The sequence below is a fragment of the Eublepharis macularius genome, chromosome 11 (assembly GCF_028583425.1).
Source record: "Eublepharis macularius isolate TG4126 chromosome 11, MPM_Emac_v1.0, whole genome shotgun sequence".
Taxonomy (NCBI): Eukaryota; Metazoa; Chordata; class Lepidosauria; order Squamata; family Eublepharidae; genus Eublepharis; species Eublepharis macularius.
In genome coordinates this window covers 70,910,396-70,931,620 of record NC_072800.1, presented here as the reverse complement: position 1 = coordinate 70,931,620, position 21,225 = coordinate 70,910,396, and the positions used below count along the sequence as shown (strand labels likewise).

General features: G+C 40.6%; 2 protein-coding genes across 4 annotated transcripts in view; one reads left to right on the top strand and one right to left on the bottom strand.

The window, feature by feature from the left end:
- The first annotated feature begins 248 nt into the window (after window positions 1-248).
- Window positions 249-15,774, top strand: MASTL (microtubule associated serine/threonine kinase like). The gene is made up of 10 exons (XM_054991017.1): window positions 249-328; window positions 1,300-1,388; window positions 3,204-3,310; window positions 3,642-3,786; window positions 4,581-4,744; window positions 6,136-7,386; window positions 8,513-8,651; window positions 13,785-13,898; window positions 13,985-14,086; window positions 14,707-15,774. The coding sequence occupies exons 1-10, from the start codon at window positions 258-260 to the stop codon at window positions 14,862-14,864; spliced, it is 2,340 nt and encodes a 779-aa protein (XP_054846992.1). The 5' UTR covers window positions 249-257; the 3' UTR covers window positions 14,865-15,774.
- A 1,718-nt stretch (window positions 15,775-17,492) lies between these two features.
- ACBD5 (acyl-CoA binding domain containing 5) overlaps window positions 17,493-21,225 on the bottom strand; it is a 32,522-nt gene continuing 28,789 nt past the window's right edge. For all 3 annotated transcript variants that reach the window (XM_054991020.1, XM_054991019.1, XM_054991021.1), the window contains exons 12-13: window positions 20,334-20,443; window positions 17,493-19,546 (exon numbers count right to left, since the gene is read on the bottom strand). In XM_054991020.1, coding sequence (XP_054846995.1) covers window positions 19,534-19,546; window positions 20,334-20,443 — 123 coding nt within the window. In that variant the 3' untranslated portion in view covers window positions 17,493-19,533. The remainder of the gene's footprint in view (window positions 19,547-20,333; window positions 20,444-21,225) is intronic.

Sequence of the window (21,225 nt, the reverse complement as noted above, 5' to 3'; positions counted from 1 at the left end):
AAGTTGTTTGTCCAGTTTCTGCCTGCATTCAGGTGTCAAACATGTCCTATAGCTATTAAACAATTGTGGGGAATTCTAAACAAAAATATATGGTACTTTCTGTACCAAAACTTTGAATTTTAAGCTGCAGATGTTACTATAAACCAAGGTGTTGATGTGATATAGTCATTGCTATTTTTCACTGGCAGGTAATGGAGTATCTCATTGGTGGAGATGTTAAATCGCTCCTTCAAATATATGGTTATTTTGATGAAGAAATGGCTGTGAAGTATATTTCTGAAGCTGCACTGGCTCTTGATTACCTCCACAGGCATGGGATAATCCATAGGTAAAATCTTTTTATGCTATTTTTATTGCAACGAGTTACATTTGTCCCATTCTACACCGGATCATTTCCATTAAGCCTGGGAAAAATGCAGACAACTCATTGGGAAGGACCGTATACCTGGGACTGCTTTTATTTGTAGTTTAATGCTTCTCATCAAGAACTGAAACTTTTTGAGTCTTTTGATCTGCTATCAGGGGCTGGTAGCTTGGTGTTCTGTTTTGCGTACGAATTTTTAAACGCAAAAGCAAAGTCTACCAAGGGGAGAATTGTCTTTCGTGATTTAGTTTGGACTAGTTTGCTGAATACCTTCAGTTTCTACCTTTTCTGTAATTATAGTCAGAAGTGTTGTGTTAGTGCTAGAATGAGAATCTCATAGACCCACTTTCAAATCCCTGCTAGATAGAAGAAGAAATTAAGGGGGAGGGGTTCAGTAAGAGCTGAAGGTCCAGTTTTCTTGAATGTGTTAAAAAGAGCAGTGTATATTAAAGAAACGTTTGTTGTTACATCACAAGAACTATAGCAACATTTATTAACACAGGTCATTGAGGACCTGAATAACCTAGGCTAGCCTGCTCATGGAAGCTAAGCAGGGCTAGCCCTGGATAGTACTTGGATGGAAGACAACCAAGGAAGTCTATGGTTGCTACACAGATGCAGGCAATGGCGAACCACCTCTGAACATCTTTTTGCCTCTTTTTGAGTTCACCATAAGCTGACTGTAACTTGACAGTGAGGGGGAGCTCACTTATTTTTTAAGCAAAGAGATTTTTTCCTTTAGCATTCATAATGCATAGTTGCATTTCATTATCATCATCTTTCAGTGTATATATCACTGAACTGGCAGAGAGAGCCATGCTTCTGATAAGCGGGGGGGGGGGGGGGCGGGATTGAACTGGCCGCTGTAAATATGTGCCTTGATTACAGGAAGGAATCTATGCAGCAGATGTATTTCATTTTCTTTATACTTGCAGAGATCTGAAGCCAGACAACATGTTAATATCAAATGAGGGTCACATTAAGTTGACAGACTTTGGCTTGTCCAGAGTTGCTTTGAACAGAGGTGAGTTGAGCTGTACATATATCTGAGGGCTAATTGTGATTGTTTCTTGGTGTAGCTGGTTAGGCAACCAAATTTTCTGTCTTTGTGCGCACATTTTAAGCAATAGTCCATTTGCAATATGTTGAAATAATTTTTGGGGAGATAATTCTAGAATACTTTATGGGTAAAAAAAATCAAACCACTGCTGTCCTGCTGGAGAGTAAGTATTACCTTCAGATGACCAGGCAAGGAAATGTTTCTGACGTACAGCGCAATCCTATGCAGGGTTACTCCAGTCAATAGGACTGCACTGTTTGTGTCCTTTCCTCGCTTAGGCATTCTGTATACTGCCAGTGATTATCTTAGGCATGTATGTGTCTGTGCACAAGTGAAAATTATAGCAGGCTCGCAACTGGAGTGGAAATACTTGCCAGTCTGATGTTAAACATTCTTGTTCCTAGAAGTGTAAAGGCGATATGTATGTGTGTGTGTTTTTTAGGTTTTTTTCTGAAGATTAAAAAAAAAAATCCATTAGGAAATGTGGAGCATTGAAAAAAATCATATGAAATGTCCTTTTTTTAAGACGTTTTACTCACTCAAAATGTATAGGATGAAAGTCTGAACTTTTTTCAGTCTTTCGAATGGAAATTCTGGGGAAAACTGAATAAAACTTGAATAAAATATTTTCTTTGAGAATGAGTATAATGCTTTTTACTCAGATTTACTCTCAGTATTTTGGGGGAGCACTGGAAAAAAACTCCCATGAGACATCATTTCTTTGAAACCTGTGAATTATTTTAAAAGCAAGGTTTTATTCAGTTGAGATGTATAGCATGAAAATGTCTGAGGACTTTAATTTCAATTTGAAATTGGGAAATTTCACTGACAACTCCTTTGAAACAGATTTTTATTTTGGAATGAAATATGTTAACATAGCAGTTTATAGCTTTCTTTTGCTTTAGTATTGGGTGTGTTTGCAGTCTTACTTGTAGAAAACTAAGGCATTTCCTTTTAAATATGTCAAGTAATATATATTGAGTTATAAATTATGCACTTGGGTTGCTAAAGCAGCGAAATAGGCTTAGGTTTGATAAGAAAGTGAGTGTTGTGTGTATTTTAGTTCTTCCCAAAATTTTGATTTTTCTTTTGGGAAAAAGCTAGGAAAGCCAGACTTCAAAAATTTCCAGAAATTTTACATCTCTTGTACCTTTTTCTTTGCATCTTCTTAAGACGTAACATATTTTTTATCCTCAGTTGCAGTCCTGATCTTTTGTGCTTGTGTGGAAATACACCAGCTAGAGCTCCAAAGAACAGTACAATTAGTTGAGCCTGCCCAAATGGGGCCGTATATTTTTTTAATATCACGCACACACAAACTAGTTGCTGTATAGAAAACTTAGTTTGAAGCTAAGGAGACTTTTAAGAGTTATTTCTTGTATCGCTTGGGGGTGGGGTATGTTCAAAATTTCACTGGCTCTTTGGCTTCTGCCCATAATGTGTGAAGTGGCAGGTGAGATTAGTAGCATTGTGATGATCCAGAAACCACAAAGTGAGAGTTTCTAAATATCCTGTTCACGTATTAAGTAATTGCCCCTCTCATTTGCTTGTGTCTAAACTACTTTTGCATTGTCTCTCATTGGAGTGAGGGATGGATTGTATGTTTCCTGCCAATTTACCCCCTATTTCTTCTGTCACCCATTTAATATGAGTAAAATAACATTTTGGCTTGCAGTGACCTCTACTGGTATGTGTACATAGCATATCATTAGAGCAAAGTATTCTCCATAGCACTCTATAAAAAATTAAATGGTAATATGTAACCTTATTTCTTCTCAGAGATAAATATGATGGATATCCTCACTACACCATCAATGCCTAAACCGAAGCAAGATTATTCACGCACTCCGGGGCAAGTGTTGTCTCTAATCAGCAATTTGGGTTTTGTAAGTAATCAAAATACTATACAGCCTTTAAATGATTGTATTGAAGTCCTTGGAGAGGTTCCTCATCTTTTTGGGTAATCGCCACCTTTCAGTGGACCACAACCTGTTTCTTGTGTTTGGAGTTATATGATTAAAAATAGCATGTTTCATGAAGGGGCTGTTTGCAGCCATGTTGTTGCTGTATGCTTGCAATGTCTGTTGCTGAGATTGTTGCATAAGATGTCCAAGATCTGCAATCACAAAATACTGTGTTACACCCTGTAATTGATGGGGTTATAGATACCTGTTGAGCAAGCTACTCTCATTTTGACAGTTACTCTCATTTTGACAGTACACCCCGGCTGGAGTTAAAACGTACGTGCCTAGTCCTAGCCCTATTTCTGTGGATACACCAAGGCCCTCTAAAGGATTTGTTTCTCCCCTCTCCGTGAGCCACAGAGACTGTGCTTCTGCGTCAAGTAAGCTGCTACGGGCATGTAAGTATCAAACGCAGTGTGCTGAATGGAAGCAAAACTGTAGGATTTTAAAGATGCATTTTATTTAAAATATTTTCTCCAGCTTCATTACATTCCAAAATTCAAGTCCAGTAGCACTTTAAGGGATCAACAAAAATTTAATCCCAGGATATAAGCTTTTGCGAGTTAAAGTGCACTTTGTCAGATCGTTTGGTATCTGAAGAAGTGATTAACTCACCAAATTTATATGCTGGAATATTGTGTTGGTCTCTAAGGTGCTACAGGACTCAAATTTTGTCCTGCTACTACAGGCCAGCATAGCTACCCACCTGAAACTACATTCCAAGCAGTTTGCAAATTCGTTACTGTTAAAAATGGTGACAAGATAACCAAGTATCAAACAATAAAATGAGAGCTACAGTTTGAACGAGAAGTACTAGGAGTCACCTTTTTTTTTGCAGAAACAATGGCTAAGCTTTTGAGACCTGACTTTAAATTCAGCTTGCAACATACAGCCCATTTACCATATGTGTTCATTTTCCTGTAAATAATTTGAGGATATTATAATATAGGAAAGAAAATTCATATTTAAGTTTGTTTGGCTTTGTTATAACGGGATCATAGCATAATCTATGCTTCATGTAGCAGGTATAAAAATAATAATGATTGAGAAATGTTTAATAACGAGAATGGACAAGTCAGCAGTTAAATATTGCACTGGATCTTTCCTGAGTTTCTCAGTGCAATTGATTGGATTTACTTTGAAACAAGCTGCTGTTCTTGATACTGTGGTTCCTCCCCCCCCCCCCCCGAAGGCCTTGATTCTTCACTTGTGATGCCTGTGAGAAGTCTGACACCAAGTCTACTTCAGGCCCGGAAAAGATACGGGACCTCAAGTGCCAGTAGCCTTTCCCATACCCAGCTGTCCAGTACGGAGTCTGAGTGCTGCAGCAGTCCCAGGTGGGAGAATGAAATACAGGTTAGGACTGTTTCATTTCTTTATGCAGATTTTGCTTCCCCTTGACAGATGAACACAGTGGGGTGACATGTCATTTCCTAGAGTTCTATAACTCACCCCAGAGAAGCGAGTGACCTGGCTCTGAAAACATACGAAGTAAACTTATCCTATCAGCAAATTGTATCCCAAAACATGGTGAAAAGTGGGTATTTCCATAGTGGGGAACTTTCATGGTTCCCCATGACTCTGGGTATTTCCACAGACTCGTGGTGGGCTAGCTAACTCTTTACAGTGTAAGTCTCAGGGGCACATCCTCTTCTTGGATTTTTTCCTGCCCACTCTCCGCTGCCTCAGGTGCATAGAATTTTTATTTATTTATGTTATTTATAGTCTGCCTTTCTCACTGGGATTCAAGGCGGATTACGCAGTATAAGTCTATTTGTTCAACAGCTGGAACATCCAATAACCAGCTGAGAACCAGTTTGGTGTAGTGGTTAAGAGTGAGGGACTCTAATCTGGAGAACCGGGTTTGATTCCCCACTCCTCCGCTTGAAGCCAGCTGGGTGACCTTGGGCTAGTCACAGCTCTCTGGAGCTCTCTCAGCCCCACCCACCTCACAGGGTGTTTTGTTGTGGGGATAATAATGACATACTTTGTAAACCGCTCTGAGTGGGCATTAAGTTGTCCTGAAGGGCAGTATATAAATCGAATTTTTTAAATTATTATTATAAACAATGCACTAGACTATGCAAATACAAATTTGCAAAAATAGGAAACGTGGAAATCCAATGCACAGCTGAAAACAATGCTGAAGCAAGCATAAGCAATGAAACATGACAAATTAAGTAACACAGAAATTACCTGATAGGAACATACAACAACAGACAGTACACAATATAGTAGTCTACTGTCCCTGTCCCAGCGTATATCTTTGAACCATTTCCTTACAGCTAACAGTAGCTCCTGAACTAGGAGAGCATGGTTTTTGAGCATGATATCTCCCATACCCCGCAGATTAAATTTTGCATCAGTCTGCTTTCATGCATGATCTTGATAGCAGGATTACTGGGGTCTTGTGCTCTCAAATGTGATTTTTTTTTCCCAAATCAAGCTTTAGGCTATGTGTACTGTGGAAGGTGGATGTGAACCCAAGATCTGTTCCTGATCACATCACACAGAGAGGGTCTTGGATGGGCCAAAAAGGAGTGTCATTGGAATAAGCAGTTAGGCTTCTTGGCTCTGTTGATTATAATTCACTTTTTCCAATGCATTGTTGTACATTATGCTTTAAAGAATGTTTTACTTCAGCTATTATGTTTTCAGTACAGTAGACATATTTTTATGGGTGACTGAACACGTTCTCTGGAAAGATCACTGTGTAAAGATTTTGTAAACTTGGTATTTGTTTTTAGGAAGCAGAAGACATATTCTACCCTGCCACAGGCAAAGTGACTTCATCAGAGAAGCTTTGTAATGCAGATTTACTTTTTATCAATGACGCTAAAGCTTTAAAGAGGAAAGTGCTGGAGTCTGTCATATCCCCTATTAGCAGCAGTGATTCTGGGAGCAGGCATGAAGGAAAAACAGAACGAGGAGACCTGTGCGACGCCTCTGGAAGGACTTGCGATGTGAAAGATCTGGTGCGAAAATGTCTTTCGGAATATAAAGAATGGGAAGGAAAACTTAGTGCAGACAAATCTCCTCTGGCTAAGTTGGCGGCAGAGTCTTCTGACGGCCAGATGTCACCTTCGTGCTTGGCCAACCTTGTCCAAGAAAAGAAAGAGGAGGCAAGGTTGGTGGTGAAGCAGGGTGTCAAAAGAAGCTTTGAACTGATTGACTCTAGCCCTTCTCAAGGATTTGCCCTTGTTAAAAAAAACAGTGCAAAATACAAACGTGGGTGTAAAATTGTAGATATCCCAGCACAGCAACGCACAAGTTTAACAACTGAAATTCGTTACTTGAATCTTGCTGGTGATGGAGGCCTGCCAGAGACCTGTACAACTAATGGTCAAACAAAAGACTTCAGCTGCACTCACCCAAACGTGGACGGAAAGCCAACCGCGTCTTTAATCGCTAAAAATCTTATGCCTGATCTAGATGCAGACAGTGAAAAGAATGGGAAAAAGGAGCACTTGAGTTCCAGCTTCATATGCATTGATGATGAAAAGCCTTTAGCAAGTGTGAGTGTGGACTCTGATCTGTCCCTTCCAGAAGTGTCTGCTGCAGATGCGCATTTAGAAAAGCACCTATCCAATAAAGCAGGGAGCATTAAAGACCTCACCTTTGAAGAGCTGAAAACAGAGGATGTATCTGAAATGTCACTTAGCCGTGCAGATGCCTCACCAAGAGGTGAAGAAGTGCTTAGTCGCCAGGAGGACAAGCAATTGCATCATGAACAGGACAAGAATTTGCAAGGTGTGACTGAAAAACATACTGTCATCCATTTTTCTCCATCCGTGGAGATGATGAAAACCCTTACCCTTTTCAAGAAAAATATGGTTGCCTTTCGTAGCTACAACAGTCCGATCAATATGTCAAATATATCTGAGCCATCAAGAATTAGCACAATTTCTGTAGAAGGAATGGATATCTCTGCTTGTAGTGGTTCTTATCCAATGGCTATTACACCTGCACAAAAGGGGAAGCCCTACAGAGTTTATCAGGTAAATGCTAAGATAGGCACATTGGATCTTGCAGTACAGTGAAGTAGAAGGAGAAGGGCATACATCCCAGTAGGGGTGTGCAATCTGGATTTGGAGACAGAGCCAGATTTTTGCCAATCTGGCTAAATCTGGCTTTTTCAAATCAAATCAGAGAATCGGGGTGTCGATCTGGGAACCTGGATCTAGATCCCCGTATAAATCTAGGGAGATCTGGGAAACGTGGCTTCAGCCTCTAGCTGGTCCTTCCTAGGCTTCTCTTGTTTTTTTCTGTGAGGGGGGAGTGAGGGAGAGGAAGGAGGGAGCTAGAGTGAGGCAGGGAAGGGGGAGTGAGTGGCCAGTTCGTGCAGTTCTGCTGCCTGATTTCTGTGAATGACACTGGTTCGGTTGGACGAAGTTGCAACAGTGTCCCTTGCTTCAGTTTGGTTTGGGTGGAATTCTGTGTTTTGGCATGATTTTCTGGTTTGATGTAGGTCTCCTTGATTCACTTTGTTTCTGGGGGGATTCCATCCATTCCTTTGCTTCAGTTTGGTTCTTTTGGGCTTCTTGTTGCATTTGGGAGCATGTCTTTGGCCACTGGCAGCCTTGACACTGTGCATTTCTGCCTGAGAGCCTGCTTGGAAATGTTTCTTCAATAGGAAACAGTGGAGAGTGGCTGGCGGCACCTTCTTCAGGGCCCATAGAATTGGACCCCAGGGTCCAGTCTTCCTGAAACTTGGGTGATCTTTAAAGGACAGTCAGGAATAGGTTCCCTACCAATTTGATGGAGTGTCTTGAAAAATCCTACTACCAGCAGTCTGTATAGACCCCAGATAGTTTTCCACAGAGGGAATAATGGCCAAATAACTCCGAGATTATCTGATCTGTCTTAATAGGATCAGAGAATATTTCCTGGAGTTAAGGAATCCCAGGTGTTTTGAGATCCCTGAATCCTAAATCCAGGTTTCCTGGTTTTTTTTTATGCACACCCCGATATTCCATTATTAAGCATGCTAGAGATGGAGAACCAATGGTGATGTCACTAAATGCTTTTTTTAGCCCTACGGTTCAGTGTTTGCTTCACTGCTTGAACCAGTTTGTTAGCCTGTTTGATACTTGCATCTGACACAACCTCTTCTTTTAAAACCAGACCCCTAATCAGGGAAATGCTGGTACACCCTACAGGACTCCAAAGAGTGTCCGAAGAGGAGCTGCTCCCATCGAGGGAGAACGCATTCTAGGGACCCCAGATTACTTGGCACCTGAGCTGCTCTTGTCAAAGGCTCATGGTAAGCAGTACAACTGATGGTAGGATTATTTGATGCGTTTAAGTAACACACTTTCTCAGCCTAGATGTGAAGTCTTGACTCTATTTAAACTGACAGCTAGAATGCAATATTAAATGTTTATCTTAATTGTGTGTTAGCAGTCCCGTTCTAAAATTGGCAAAACATGGTGGGTTGGATGCTGTGATAGACAAAGGGAGACAGTTTGCAGAAGTTGATCTTTTCCCACCGTCCCCTTCCCTCAGCATTCCCTTGAACACCTTGACTGTTCTCTCCTGAGGGTTTGGGAACTTTCACAGCAAAATGAATCTGTAGTAGCTAGAGAGGAATTGTGTTGGATCCCATGGGGGATATCTGCAAAGCCAGGGTGGATCAGGAGTGGATTTTGTCAGTCTCTTCCCCCCCCCCCCCCCGCCGTCATGTTGTCCTTGTCTCCCAAGAGAGAATTTTTGCTGCATTGGGAGGGAATGTGAGGAAGGTCTAGTCCACTGACAGATAATCTCTTCCATTGGTGGAGATGTTCCATGGCATCCAAGCCAGTTTTCCATGTGGCGGGGGCTTTCTGGGTGTGTGTGTGCACATGAACATGGGTGCATGAACTGACCTTAGTTACAACCTGCAATGCAATGGGTGGATAGGCAATATAGCAAGACATCTGTTGTGTGTAGAAAAGTCTGAAGAACAGTTCAGAGGTTTCTATTTGGAAAACTGTCCCGTGCATTTAAGAACTGGATTGGGTCCTGAAGATTTGTCCTTCTAATGGTGCCACTTCCCCGTTGCCTCAGAGGAAGGCTTCTTGCACTGGCTGAAAGTGCTGATAGCAGAATGAATGCTTCAAATACAGCCAGCCCATTGTGTACAATGTGATAATGTTAATGTAGTCATATAAAACATCTACCTTATTTTATGTTTTGTACATAGGAATTCAGATTTCTGGTAAGTTTGCTGGTTACACTTTACATATCAGTCAAAGTATAACTAGATCACTTTGCTCCAGACATGTGCTAGAGTGTCGATCGGGGCAAGAGTCCCACGGGACTTTGTGCACATAGTTGATGTGAAGGAGACCCTCTTCTGAAAGAACCAGGACTGGATGGTTTCCTTTTCTGAAGCGCTTTTGCTTAAATGCAAAGTTTCCTTTTCCATATTGTGTCATGATCTTCACTCTTTTCTTTTGTACACCTTCAGTCACATTTATATAAACACTATTATATGCCATTTCTTAAAACCAAGAGAGCGTACAAGAGTAATAAGAATAATAAACTATAATAACAAAATAACACAATAACTAAAACATGGAATATGAATGGAGTCAGCCAAGGGGAAAACAATAAAAAGATAAGAAAATGTATTAAAGAACATTCTTGTTCAACTTCTGGAAAGGGAACATTAGACAGCTGGAGCTACCAGAGAATGTGCTCTTCATCTGGCATGTTGCATTTTGAGCCAAGCCTTTGCTGGCTGGACCTCAGTTGGCATGAGGGAGATGGATTGTTCGGGTATTTAGGTCCAATGCTGTGAACCATTTTAAGTATCAGCACTTCTTGAACTGGAGTAAATTGGAAACCAGTGCAGTGGTGTTAGAACTGGTTGTATTATGGATCTTGTTGACCTGTTTCAGACAGCAAAACAAGCAGGAGTTTTCAAAATGTCAGAATTTCTCAGCTGTTTCAAATATAGCCACAAGTCACATGACAAGTAACAATAGTGAAGAATGGAAAGAACAAAAACATGGATCAGAGGAGGAAAATGTGATCTTTGGAAGGAAGAAGAGTCTTCATATGAGGTGTATAGAAAAGAAGGCACTCTTCACTACAGATTCCCTGTGCTTTTCCAAAAGCAAACTCTGAATCTGGCAGAGCTGGCTGTCATTGATATATTTCACTTATTTAAAACTTTTATTAGCCACCTTGCAGGAGCTTACAAGATAAATAAAACCAATAAAAATACACTTAAAAACCCCAGAATTTAAAAATACATTTTATGACTGCAAGCACACTAGAAAAACACTTGTTGATGAATAGCAGTCCTTGATAACGTGGTCTCCAGCTGCCTCCTGTTGATGACATGCATATCCAAAGTTTTATGTGAACCTATTAACTAGCTTCATCTCGGTACTAAATATCAGTTGGACAATATGGAGCCCTGAAATACTCCATGTACAGTAAATTCTAGGAGGCTGACTTAGCATCTCTGATCACCTGATCTCTCAATGAGCGGTACTAAACTACATGAGCATTACTGTAAGGGGATCATGCAGCTTTTTGTAAAGGTAAAGAGAATAGCAGTGCACTTATTCCCGCTATTACCTTTGTATTAGGATTTGTAGAACTATTTCTGGAAAAGCTAATGTTAAGTATCTGTGTCCTTAACATTAATTTTCTGGATGGAGTGTGTAGAATGAGCATAGCTTCCTGCTAAGAAGAAGCTAACACATACAAACAGGTTTTGCTTTTGGGAGCTCATTGGGAGCCAGTTTGGTGTAGTGGTTAAGAGCGTGGGATTCTAATCTGGAGAACTGGGTTTGATTCCCCACTCCTCCACTTGAAGCCAGCTGGGTGACCTTGGGTCAGTCACAGTTTCTAGGAGCTCTCTCAGCCCCACCCACCTCACAGGGTGTTTGTTGTTGTGGGTATAATAATGGCATGCTTTGTAAACTGCTCTGAGTGGGTGTTAAGTCATCCTGAAGGGCAGTATATAAATTGAATGTTGTTATTATTATACTGCACAATTATTTTTAAGCAGAAAGAGTGAAAAGAGGGCCAAACTGTGGCTCATGTCATTCCAAGCCTGTTCAAGGGTGACAATAGAGATCAGCATAACCTGGCTTTTAGAGCCTGCCTGAAGAAGTTGGTGCAGTTAGCACAGACCCACCCAGAGAGCAAGGTGGATTGGGAAGGAATAAAAGGGAAGTGTGGGGAAGCTGTGTCATATTAACGCACGTGCCTGGCAGCAAAAAAAAAATTACAAGTTTAGCTTATAAATTTGACTTACTCCTCTCTAGAGCATCACTATATCAATAAGCAAGGAGAAAATGGCTTTTCAGCATTGCATATATAATTTGTGATCTTATTAGACTTTGACACTTCTATTTTTAAAGACATCCAAGTTCCTCTGAACTTCTGAAATGTTGCTTGCTTTACTAACTGCCTGATGTAATTTAACTGAACTGAGCTGGATGGGTTTTCAACCTTAAGTCATACGGTATTTTAACAGAAAAGCTTGTCTATCACCTGAATGAAATGGAGGGGCTGGTTCAGACACTGAGGGGGAATCCTGCTGTTTCCCCAGACTTCCCCAGTTCCCCTCTCTGCTGCATCTCCTGCCTCTTGTGGCTTTTGTGCACATAAGTCCCATGAACCTCAGTGCACCAGTTTTATGGTCAAAGGCAGCTCTCCTTCCTTCTTCACCAGCAGAAAAGTTCGTTGGATCCAACTCATTACATTGGCTGCTCAACTGGATAGTCCCCATTTGGTTGCACACACATGTACAAATAAGCTGTCTGGCAGAAATTTTTGCCATGATGCAAGTTACTGCCCTCCAATCAGTGTGATTGCCCAGTTCCTCCACATTCTCTGGCATTGCTTGCATGTGCATTGTCTGAACTGGTCCTGAAAAGCTCAGGAAAATGTATCTGGAGCGCAACCAAGTTCTCACAGCAAGGATATCTATCCTTTGTTCTTGACATGACGGGCTTGCTGTGGCTTTAGCGGTGCAGCAGCTGAAGAATGCACGCTGCTGGGTAATGGGTTGTGGTGCCTAGGCAGCTTTGCTTGCTTGCGATCTGAATGTGCTGCTTTGATCACCTGTGAATTTCCTGGTTTGAAAGTTGTCAAGGAATAAATAAGGGAAAGTTAAAATTGCATTGCCATGATGAATATTTGCACTGCAGACAATTGGCTCAGAACTAGCACATCTTTGAAGTCGATTTCCATAGTAAAGGGATGCACACTAACAGTTAAATCCTAGGGAGCCTCCTGTTATTGGATGTTTAAGAAACTAATGTGAAGTTTTCATTACTGAATTTTGAATCTGGTGATACGAATATGCAGTCCTAATCCCACCTATCTGGTCCTGAGTGCCCAAGGTTTGAAAAAGGAACATTTTGTTTAGGGGGAGCGAAAACCATCAGCCATTGGTCTTTCCAAGGCGTTGTGTGTTTGTTATGGCAGAAGATATGGCAGTAAATATTAACACAGAAAAATAGAGGGGAAATTGGGTTGTTAATAATAATAACAACAACAACAACAACAGATTTATGTACCACCCTTCAGGACAATTTAATGCCCACTCAAAGCAGTTTACAAAGTATGTCATTATTATCCCCATGACAAAACACCCTGTGAGGTGGGTGGAGTTGAGAGAGCTCCAGAGAACTGTGACTAGCCCAAGGTCACCCAGCTGGCTTCAAGTGGAGGAGCGGGGAAGCAAACCCGGCTCTCCAGATAAGAGTCTTGCTGCTCTTAACCACTACACCAAACTGGCTACACCAAAAGGCCAGCTTTTACTTTGCCTCTTAAAATTCATAAGCCAAAGAGATAAGATTAAGTACAAATAATTTCTTAATACACAGCTCCAGTAATTCTTAGGACAAGGGATGATTTATGTCAGGGGTGGCCAAACTTGCTTAATGTAAGAGCCACATAGAATAAACGTTAGATGTTTGAGAGCCACAAGACATGATGCACTGAAGTGACTTCAGATGAGGTGGGTTTGGGGGGGTGTCCTGAAAGTGACATCACAGAAAGGGGTGGGGTTTTGGTGCTGGGAGTATGGAGCTTGGGAAGAGCCATCACCTGACCTTTGATTTGGAAGTGACATCACAAAAGTCACGTCACATCCTTGCTAGGCTGCACCCCAAAAGTCCCCAGATATTTTCTGAGTCAGACCTGGCAACACTGACATTTTTATTGAAAATATGAAAGACATGGGAAGAAAGAAGGAAGGGAAAAAGGAAAAGGGAGGGAAAGACATGGAAAGAAAGGGAGGGAGGGAACTAGACTAAAATAAAATGTATGGCCACAGCGATACTTGGAGACATCTGGGAGCCACACAATATGTCTAGAAGAGCCACATGTGGCTCCCGAGCCACAGTTTGGCCACCCCTGATTTACGTGGACTTGTCTTGCACCTTAGGTCCTGCAGTAGACTGGTGGGCACTTGGAGTTTGCTTGTTTGAGTTTTTAACTGGAATTCCTCCATTCAATGATGAGACACCGCCACAAGTATTCCAGAATATTCTGAAAAGAGGTAACTACCTTTTTCTTTGAAACCAAGTTTTGAGGCTATTTGTTTAGCATCATAATACAGAGGTATTTATCTTCTGTTATTCCTAGATATTCCATGGCCAGGAGATGAAGAGAAGTTATCTGATAATGCTCAAAATGCAATCGATATTCTTTTAACCATCGACAGTACAAAGCGAGCTGGACTCAAGGGTTAGTATGTATTGCATTTATCCCTTTCTAGTCTTCATTTAGAACTTCAGAAAACTGCGGCATAAGCAAATGTTTTGAGGGGAGAATAACTACTAAAGCTTTTTAGGTCATTAATGTCCATTAGGTCCATGAATATTTCTCACCGTATCATTGTAAAACCCATATATGTGACTGGCCCAAGGTCATCTAGTAAGTGGCCAAACAGAGGTCTGAACACAAGTTTCCCTATTCCAGAGCCTGGTGTTGTATTCTGTATGTTGTACTGGCATTTCGCTTCTGATCCACCTTTCCACAGTTGTTTTGTTATTGCTCTCTTGCACATTTTAGATTGTTCTCTGTAGCTGATATAATGTGTGTAAGATGACAGAACTGACATGGAAGTTTTGGGAGCAATACCCTGCTATAGGCATCTAAGAATTAACCTTGAGGACTAACAAAGTGTTTTGAATCTGTGCGACCAAAGAACAGGATTGGTATATCATTGTTTAGATAGGTGAGAAAGCTTATCTCTGTATTCGGGGTATTATTTCAAAAAGGAAAAGTACCCTGAAATTATTGACCTGAGTTGGATGAAGCATTCACAGGAAGAAACCTAATGATCGTTTAAACTTTTATTCTAGAGCTGAAAATCCACCCCCTCTTTCATGGCGTAGACTGGGATAATCTGCAGAATCAGAACATGCCCTTCATCCCACAACCAAATGACGAAACCGACACATCTTATTTTGAAGCTAGGAATAATGCTCAACATCTAACAGTATCCGGATTCAGCTTGTAATATCAAGAAAACTGAATGTTCCATAGGGCTGTTCATTTATAAAGACTCCTTAACACTCGTTTACTCTTGGTTTTGTAACCATTTAGTTTTTAAAATATGACCTGCTTTTTATACTGTACGTCTTTATTACAAGCTGCATTGAAGCTTTTAGCTCCAAACAGTTTCTGATCCTTTTATCAGTTTCTGCACCTTATGTAAAGCCAAGTATTATGTATGTAATGGTAAAACGACACTTTCACACACGAACAAAATGTGGTTTTCTGCTGCTATGGAGCATTGATAATGTTGGGAGGAGGGGCTGTCATTGCAGTGTAACTTTTGGGGTGGAGGGTTAAGTGCATAAGATGTATCTATCTTTCATGTGCCTGCGATTCAAAAGTAGGGGTGAGAATTACTGAAATCTGTTTGAAACTTTATAACAATTCCAATTTTTCTTTCAGTGCAGACCAGAGAACCTTGTCCCTCTTGTGTGTGTTCTCTTATCCTTTTGGGATATGCAATGTTTCAGGCACTTTAGGTCATTTATGAACTGCCTATTCTGCTGCTAAGCTATCAGTGTTCTAAATTGTTTCTATTTTTATTGCCAGTGCTTGCTTTCCCCCCTACCCTACTTAATTTTGAAATTGTGGCAAAAGAGAAAAAAAAACCCCTTATGTAGGTTTTTTAAAATTGTCCTACTGAAAAGACTTAGAGGCTACTGTGGCTTGTAAATGAAACATTTTTTTATAATTTTAAACACAGAAAATTGGAGGCTCCATTTGGTCATTTTAAAAAAGCCAGATGTTTGTAACAGCCTACTTAAAACATGAGAATCAAAAAGTGTATATTAAAGTCTATATAATGTATTTATACAATTCAATGAAATAGAGAACATCTGATTTTGTTTCAATAAACATTGAATGAAAATTGATATATGTATATTAAGCATTTAAAATGAAACGATCTGTACATAGTAGATACACACAACTGGTAGGTAACTTGTACTTAGCCTGTGTATACATTATAAACCACTAGACTTTGCTATAATAGGAAAGATTCTTTTAATACTTTTTCGAGTTTCCAGTTATAAAGGTATTCAGTAATCATCACTATGATAACTAGGGAAATGAGAGTGGTACAGTTTTAACCTGATTGAAGTAGCTGTGCTACAAAGTTATCTAGGGCTTGACACTCCTTTACATCAATGGTTTTGAGCCCAAAGTAGGCTATAAAATAGGATAGGCTTATGGTGCACCTGTAGGGCTTTTTAAAAAGCTTGCTTTCTTTTGGATGGTTCTGATAGCTTGCAGACATAGAACCTTCTCATATCTTACCTTTGAGGCTTTTGGTCCTTGTTGGGTGATGTCCCATGTTAAATAGTTTAAAGATATAAGGATGCCCTGTCAGGTAGCATGCTTGCGTTCTGTCATCTCCATATAATCAAAATACACTAGAGCTTTGTTACGATGAAAGTAAAACTTGTATTCCAGAGTTATTTCTATTTTATCTAGACACTACAAACATCCCCAAGGAACCCTTTACACAAAGGGTGATAAACACATGGAATTCGTTGCCACAGGAGGTGGTGGCAGCTACAAGCATTGCCAGCTTCAAGAGGGGACTGGACAAATATATGGAGCAGAGGTCCATCAGTGGCTATTAGCCACAGGAGATAGATGGTATTCTCTTTGTGGGGAGGTGGTGCTCTGTTGTCTTGGTGCTGGAAGGAAGGCAGTGGGAGGGCTTCTGGTGTCCTGGCCTCACTGACAGTCCTTTAGATGGCACTGGATTTCTAGCCACTGTGTGTGACAGAATGTTGGACTGGATGGGCCACTGGCCTGATCCAACATGGCTTTGCTTATGTTCTTATGTTCTTAACTATCTGACCTATCTAGGGTCAGTGCTGTAAATCAAGGCTGAATAAGTAGTTCAGCCATATACACCTCTTGACAAAGGTGGAACAAATTACTCATCAAACCCATCACTGAATTCTGTATGACTGCAGTTTACAATGATATATGGCAAGGGCGGATTATTTTGAAACATTGTGCTAAAACTTCTCTATAACCTAGCTGTATCTGAAGAAGTGAGCTGTGACTCACGAAATCTCATACCCTACCACAAATTTTGTTCGTCTTATAGGTGCTACAGGACTCTTGCTCTTTTCTACCTCTATAACCTGATCTGTGAAAATGGGGGAAGAGATGTAACTAGCGGGCCAGCTAGCTCTTAAGAGTCCACCAACTTTGCGCTCCTTGCTTGTGTTCTTTCCAAATGCTCAGCCCTACTGACAGAATTCCATGGATCGAACTTCAAACTTGCCTATGTGTTTGGAACACTTGTTAGTCCACATGCTGCTGTTAAGCTATTCTACCCTTCGGTAAAAACTTGAAACCACATTTCTCCCACAGCTCCTGTTCCCCCATTTCATGTCTTGCTCTGCTTTAGATGGACAACAGAGGGGACGCCACAAGAGCCCCCCCCTTTAGAACTAAATACCTTCTTGTTCTCAAGAAGCGATGCCCTAGGATTATTCCTGTCCTAATCATTCTCACCGTCTTAGGCATGACCAATTACTTTCGAAAGATCCCTCATATCTTCCTGATATCATACCCCTCATCTAACAGTTATAAAATACCCTCAGGTATATACATTTGTCATTCTTTATTTGTTAAAATGTTATTTACAACAGATTAAGACAAATGAATACTTTAAAGATTAAATCATGTTCTATTAAACAAGGCAGCAACGTCTCTGGTAATTACATTATTTGTACAGCATATAACAGAAAGGAAGATTTCTATCCCAACTTGAAGACCTTATATCAGAGAGAACCTTTCCAACTCGCTTCTTGTAATGTTGGTCTTGAAAGAATTATACAGCGCAGAACATTTCATGATCCAGAAATTACTTACTCCATAGCAGGCTCATTTGGGCATAAGTAGTTTCAGCAATGTGGCTGTACTTCAATGGATCTGGCACGTGTACTACTATTAGTATCTGAAACACAATCACTGTCTCTAGGTCGATTTTTTTCATATAAAGAAATAGTACTATTTCCCCCTTTTCCTAGAGATATTGTAACTAAACAGGCTGTTACATTCAAATATGTATCTGGTCAATAAAAGCGATAGGTGCAAACGTAATAAAGTGACAGTGGTAAGGTTAACCTTGAAAAGCATTTACAGGAAAGAGAACCAGGGGTCATGGCATGGAAAAGATTAGATAATAATAATAGTATAGAATAAATAATAGTATAGAATTAAATTAAAGAATGGCCTCATTGAGCATACTCAAGGGGCCAAATGTGACAGTGCTGGACACTGGTTAAGGGAGCAGGATGGAGCCACTTATTTTCACACCAGTTTTCCCTTTCTCAGTAATTGACACTGAGGCATTAAACTGTGTTTGGGCTGTATCCTTCGAGAGGGCAGTCGGGAGTTAACATTCTTGACTACGCCTCTACTTTTAAAAGGGGTCAGAAAAAGAAAAGCCTTTCTCATAGATGTCAGACTCTTCCCCAAAGTGAAAGGATTTTTTATTTGTCTAGAAAGAATGCTCTTGTATCAGCTTTCAGCTGTCTGAGCCACCGTCGACAGTCCCAACAAAGGTTTATCATTGCCAGTGAGCACTGGGCCAGCTTGTATAGGCTTCTCACGACATCCTGTTTGTAGACATTAGTTCTGGGATGGGTAATACAAGTGGTGCTTGCAGTTTTAGGGGCTGGATACAAGCGATCCCAGCAGCACTGCAACCCATTCATTTGCTGAAGCTGGCTCCCACCCACCTACTGAGGCAGCTACATGCAGGTAGTTTTTTAGCACCTTTTGTATGGATAAATCAAAATTAAATGTTCAATCATGACATACTTCTGCTAAAGCACACTGCTGTCTCTTGATGCAATCTAGACATACCCAAGTCTTACTGAAATCAGTGGAGCTGTACGTTGAATTCCTGCTGATTTCAGTATCGCTTTGGGGTAGCAGGCTCATTTTTTTTCTGGATCGTGTCCTCTATACATGGCTGTTATGTATCTATCATTCAGCCCCAGTCTGCTGTTTTAAAATGCAAGGTGCTGGGTTACTAAGTTTTTAAACAGCTACATTGATGATGGTACCTGCTTAAGTAAAATGTATGGTTAAACATGTGATTCCAGTTTATTTACTTTTTTAAAAACCCTCTCATTTATCTAAGCAGCAATAAGTTAAACCTCTTGAAATTTTAAGTGCAGCCATACAATCCAACTATTTTGTCCAGACAGTTTCCTTTTCTTGCATGTTTGTATGCTATGTCGAAAGTCTTGAGAGAAATCATAAAAATAAGTCATGTTAAAGTGACAATTTACATATACTTTTCATTCAGTTATTTCTTTCTAAAGCCAAAAACACTGAAGGGTGCGATAAAATCTTTCAGATCATTTGTCCAGAAAGTATACATTCCAAAACAATTAACTTAAGGGTCATGTGACTGCAGGATGGGGTAGCTGTGTTTATTTTACTTGTTACCTAAGATCAATGGATCATTCAAGTATCTTATCTCAGGTAGTGCAAAAGGTGGGGGAAAGAATGCAACAGAAGGAAGACTGAGCCATCCTGCATCCTGCAGCTCTTCTCGGTGCTTTGATGTATTATTTCTCCTTCCAGAGTCTTCCCATATTAGCAGTCCTTATTCAGAATCAGGAACTGAACACTCAGATCTCTTTTCTGGGGAGGGGAAAAATAATACTTCATACATCTTACGAATTCACTTCATTTTCATTTGAACCTGGAACACCGCAGAAAACTGGTCATTTTGCAATGCTGTTGTTTTTCTCTGAATTACATAATTATAATGCAATTTGAACAAAGAACTGGGAGTTTAAAGTTAGATACCATGCCTGGCCAATGCTATTACGTTAGGTAAAGAGGTTGCTTTACTGGTTTCCTTAACATGGGGGCAGAGCGAAAGCTTCCGTTCCACTAATGGTGGGGCCTTTCTCTGGTGGAACAGGAACTCTGGATTGCTACAGAAATGCCTAGACTGAAGAGTCATACGTAAGGGCCGATTGTGCCTTCTTCAAAAAGAGCTGGTGTTCAGGCAGCTATTAGACTTCTTTTGTTGTTGTTCACAGCTGCCTTCAAGCGAAGATCTCAAGGGTCTTGATATTTTCCCTTCAGATAAAATTATGAATGGGAGAAGTGTACTCTGTATCAGTTATGGTAGGATGCTGAGAGCAATTAGAATGAATGGCCTTTTTGACAACAGGAGGTGTTTGGATATGTTTCTGCTGCAAGTGTTTCTCTTGCTAAGTTCTTGTGAAGTGTTAAGTGCTGGCATCGCTTACAATTGTGCAGGCACTTTACATCAGATCTAAGCGATCTGCTGGTATGTTCTTGCTGTTAACATCTGCCTTTACTTTCATGCCCATGACTAATGATGTCACGTGCAAGAATGCCTGACTGGTTCAAACATAAATAAGCATATGTATTTGCATGGGTGCATCTGTCTTACCTTCTCCTTCTTTGGCGATATGTGTGTACCAGCCACTGGGCAATAAAGGGCCATAAAATAGCAAAGGCTAAAGTACCAGGAGAAATTTCAAAAGGCCACCATGATGGTCTCTAAGCAACACAAAAGAAAGCTAACATGAAATTTTCTGTTTATACATAAAGTGTGTCAATGACAGCATAGATATCTACAATTATAGACTTCTAACTGTACAGATGATGTTCCAGCAAGCCCAAGTGAACTGAACACTGTGCCACACAGTGATCTCTGACTTCCTAACAAAATAGCATCTTTACACAGAGAACACTGAACAAAGGCAGACAGGTGCTCATCAGGCTCATCAGACAAGTGCCATCAGGCTGAGGTTTGGGGTTTTATTTTTTCCTTCTTCGCAATAGTTTTTCAAAATACCTGTGAGTCCTGTGAGATGCAGAAATCGCTACCTGACTGTAGGTAGACCTGTTTCACTGCTCTACTGAGAGGTATTCGGCCATCAACATCATTGTTAGGAACTCCAGGGAGAATATCATCGCACACGCAGAACTGACGGGGATATTGGCTTGCTCGTGAACCTGCCTTTTCCTCTTATCTTGACTCTTAGCATTCTGTTTCTGTTCCTGCTCAGTTGTTGGGCCATTTGGAGGGTTTTTATAAATTCTAGTTGGCTTACAAATGGTAGGAGCCAACAGGAGAGAGGATTTTTGCTGCCTAGTGCAGATTCCCGAAGCGGTTCCTGAGGATCTCCTGTCCCCCCAGGAGTCCCATGTCGGGGAGCTCAGTGGGCTGCAGTGGGTGGGGGAGCTTAGTGGAAATCCCTCTTCACCCTCACTGGCAAGAGTACTTGTATTTATCTCACAGTCATCTTTTTCCTACATATGTTGAGCCTCTTCTAGGT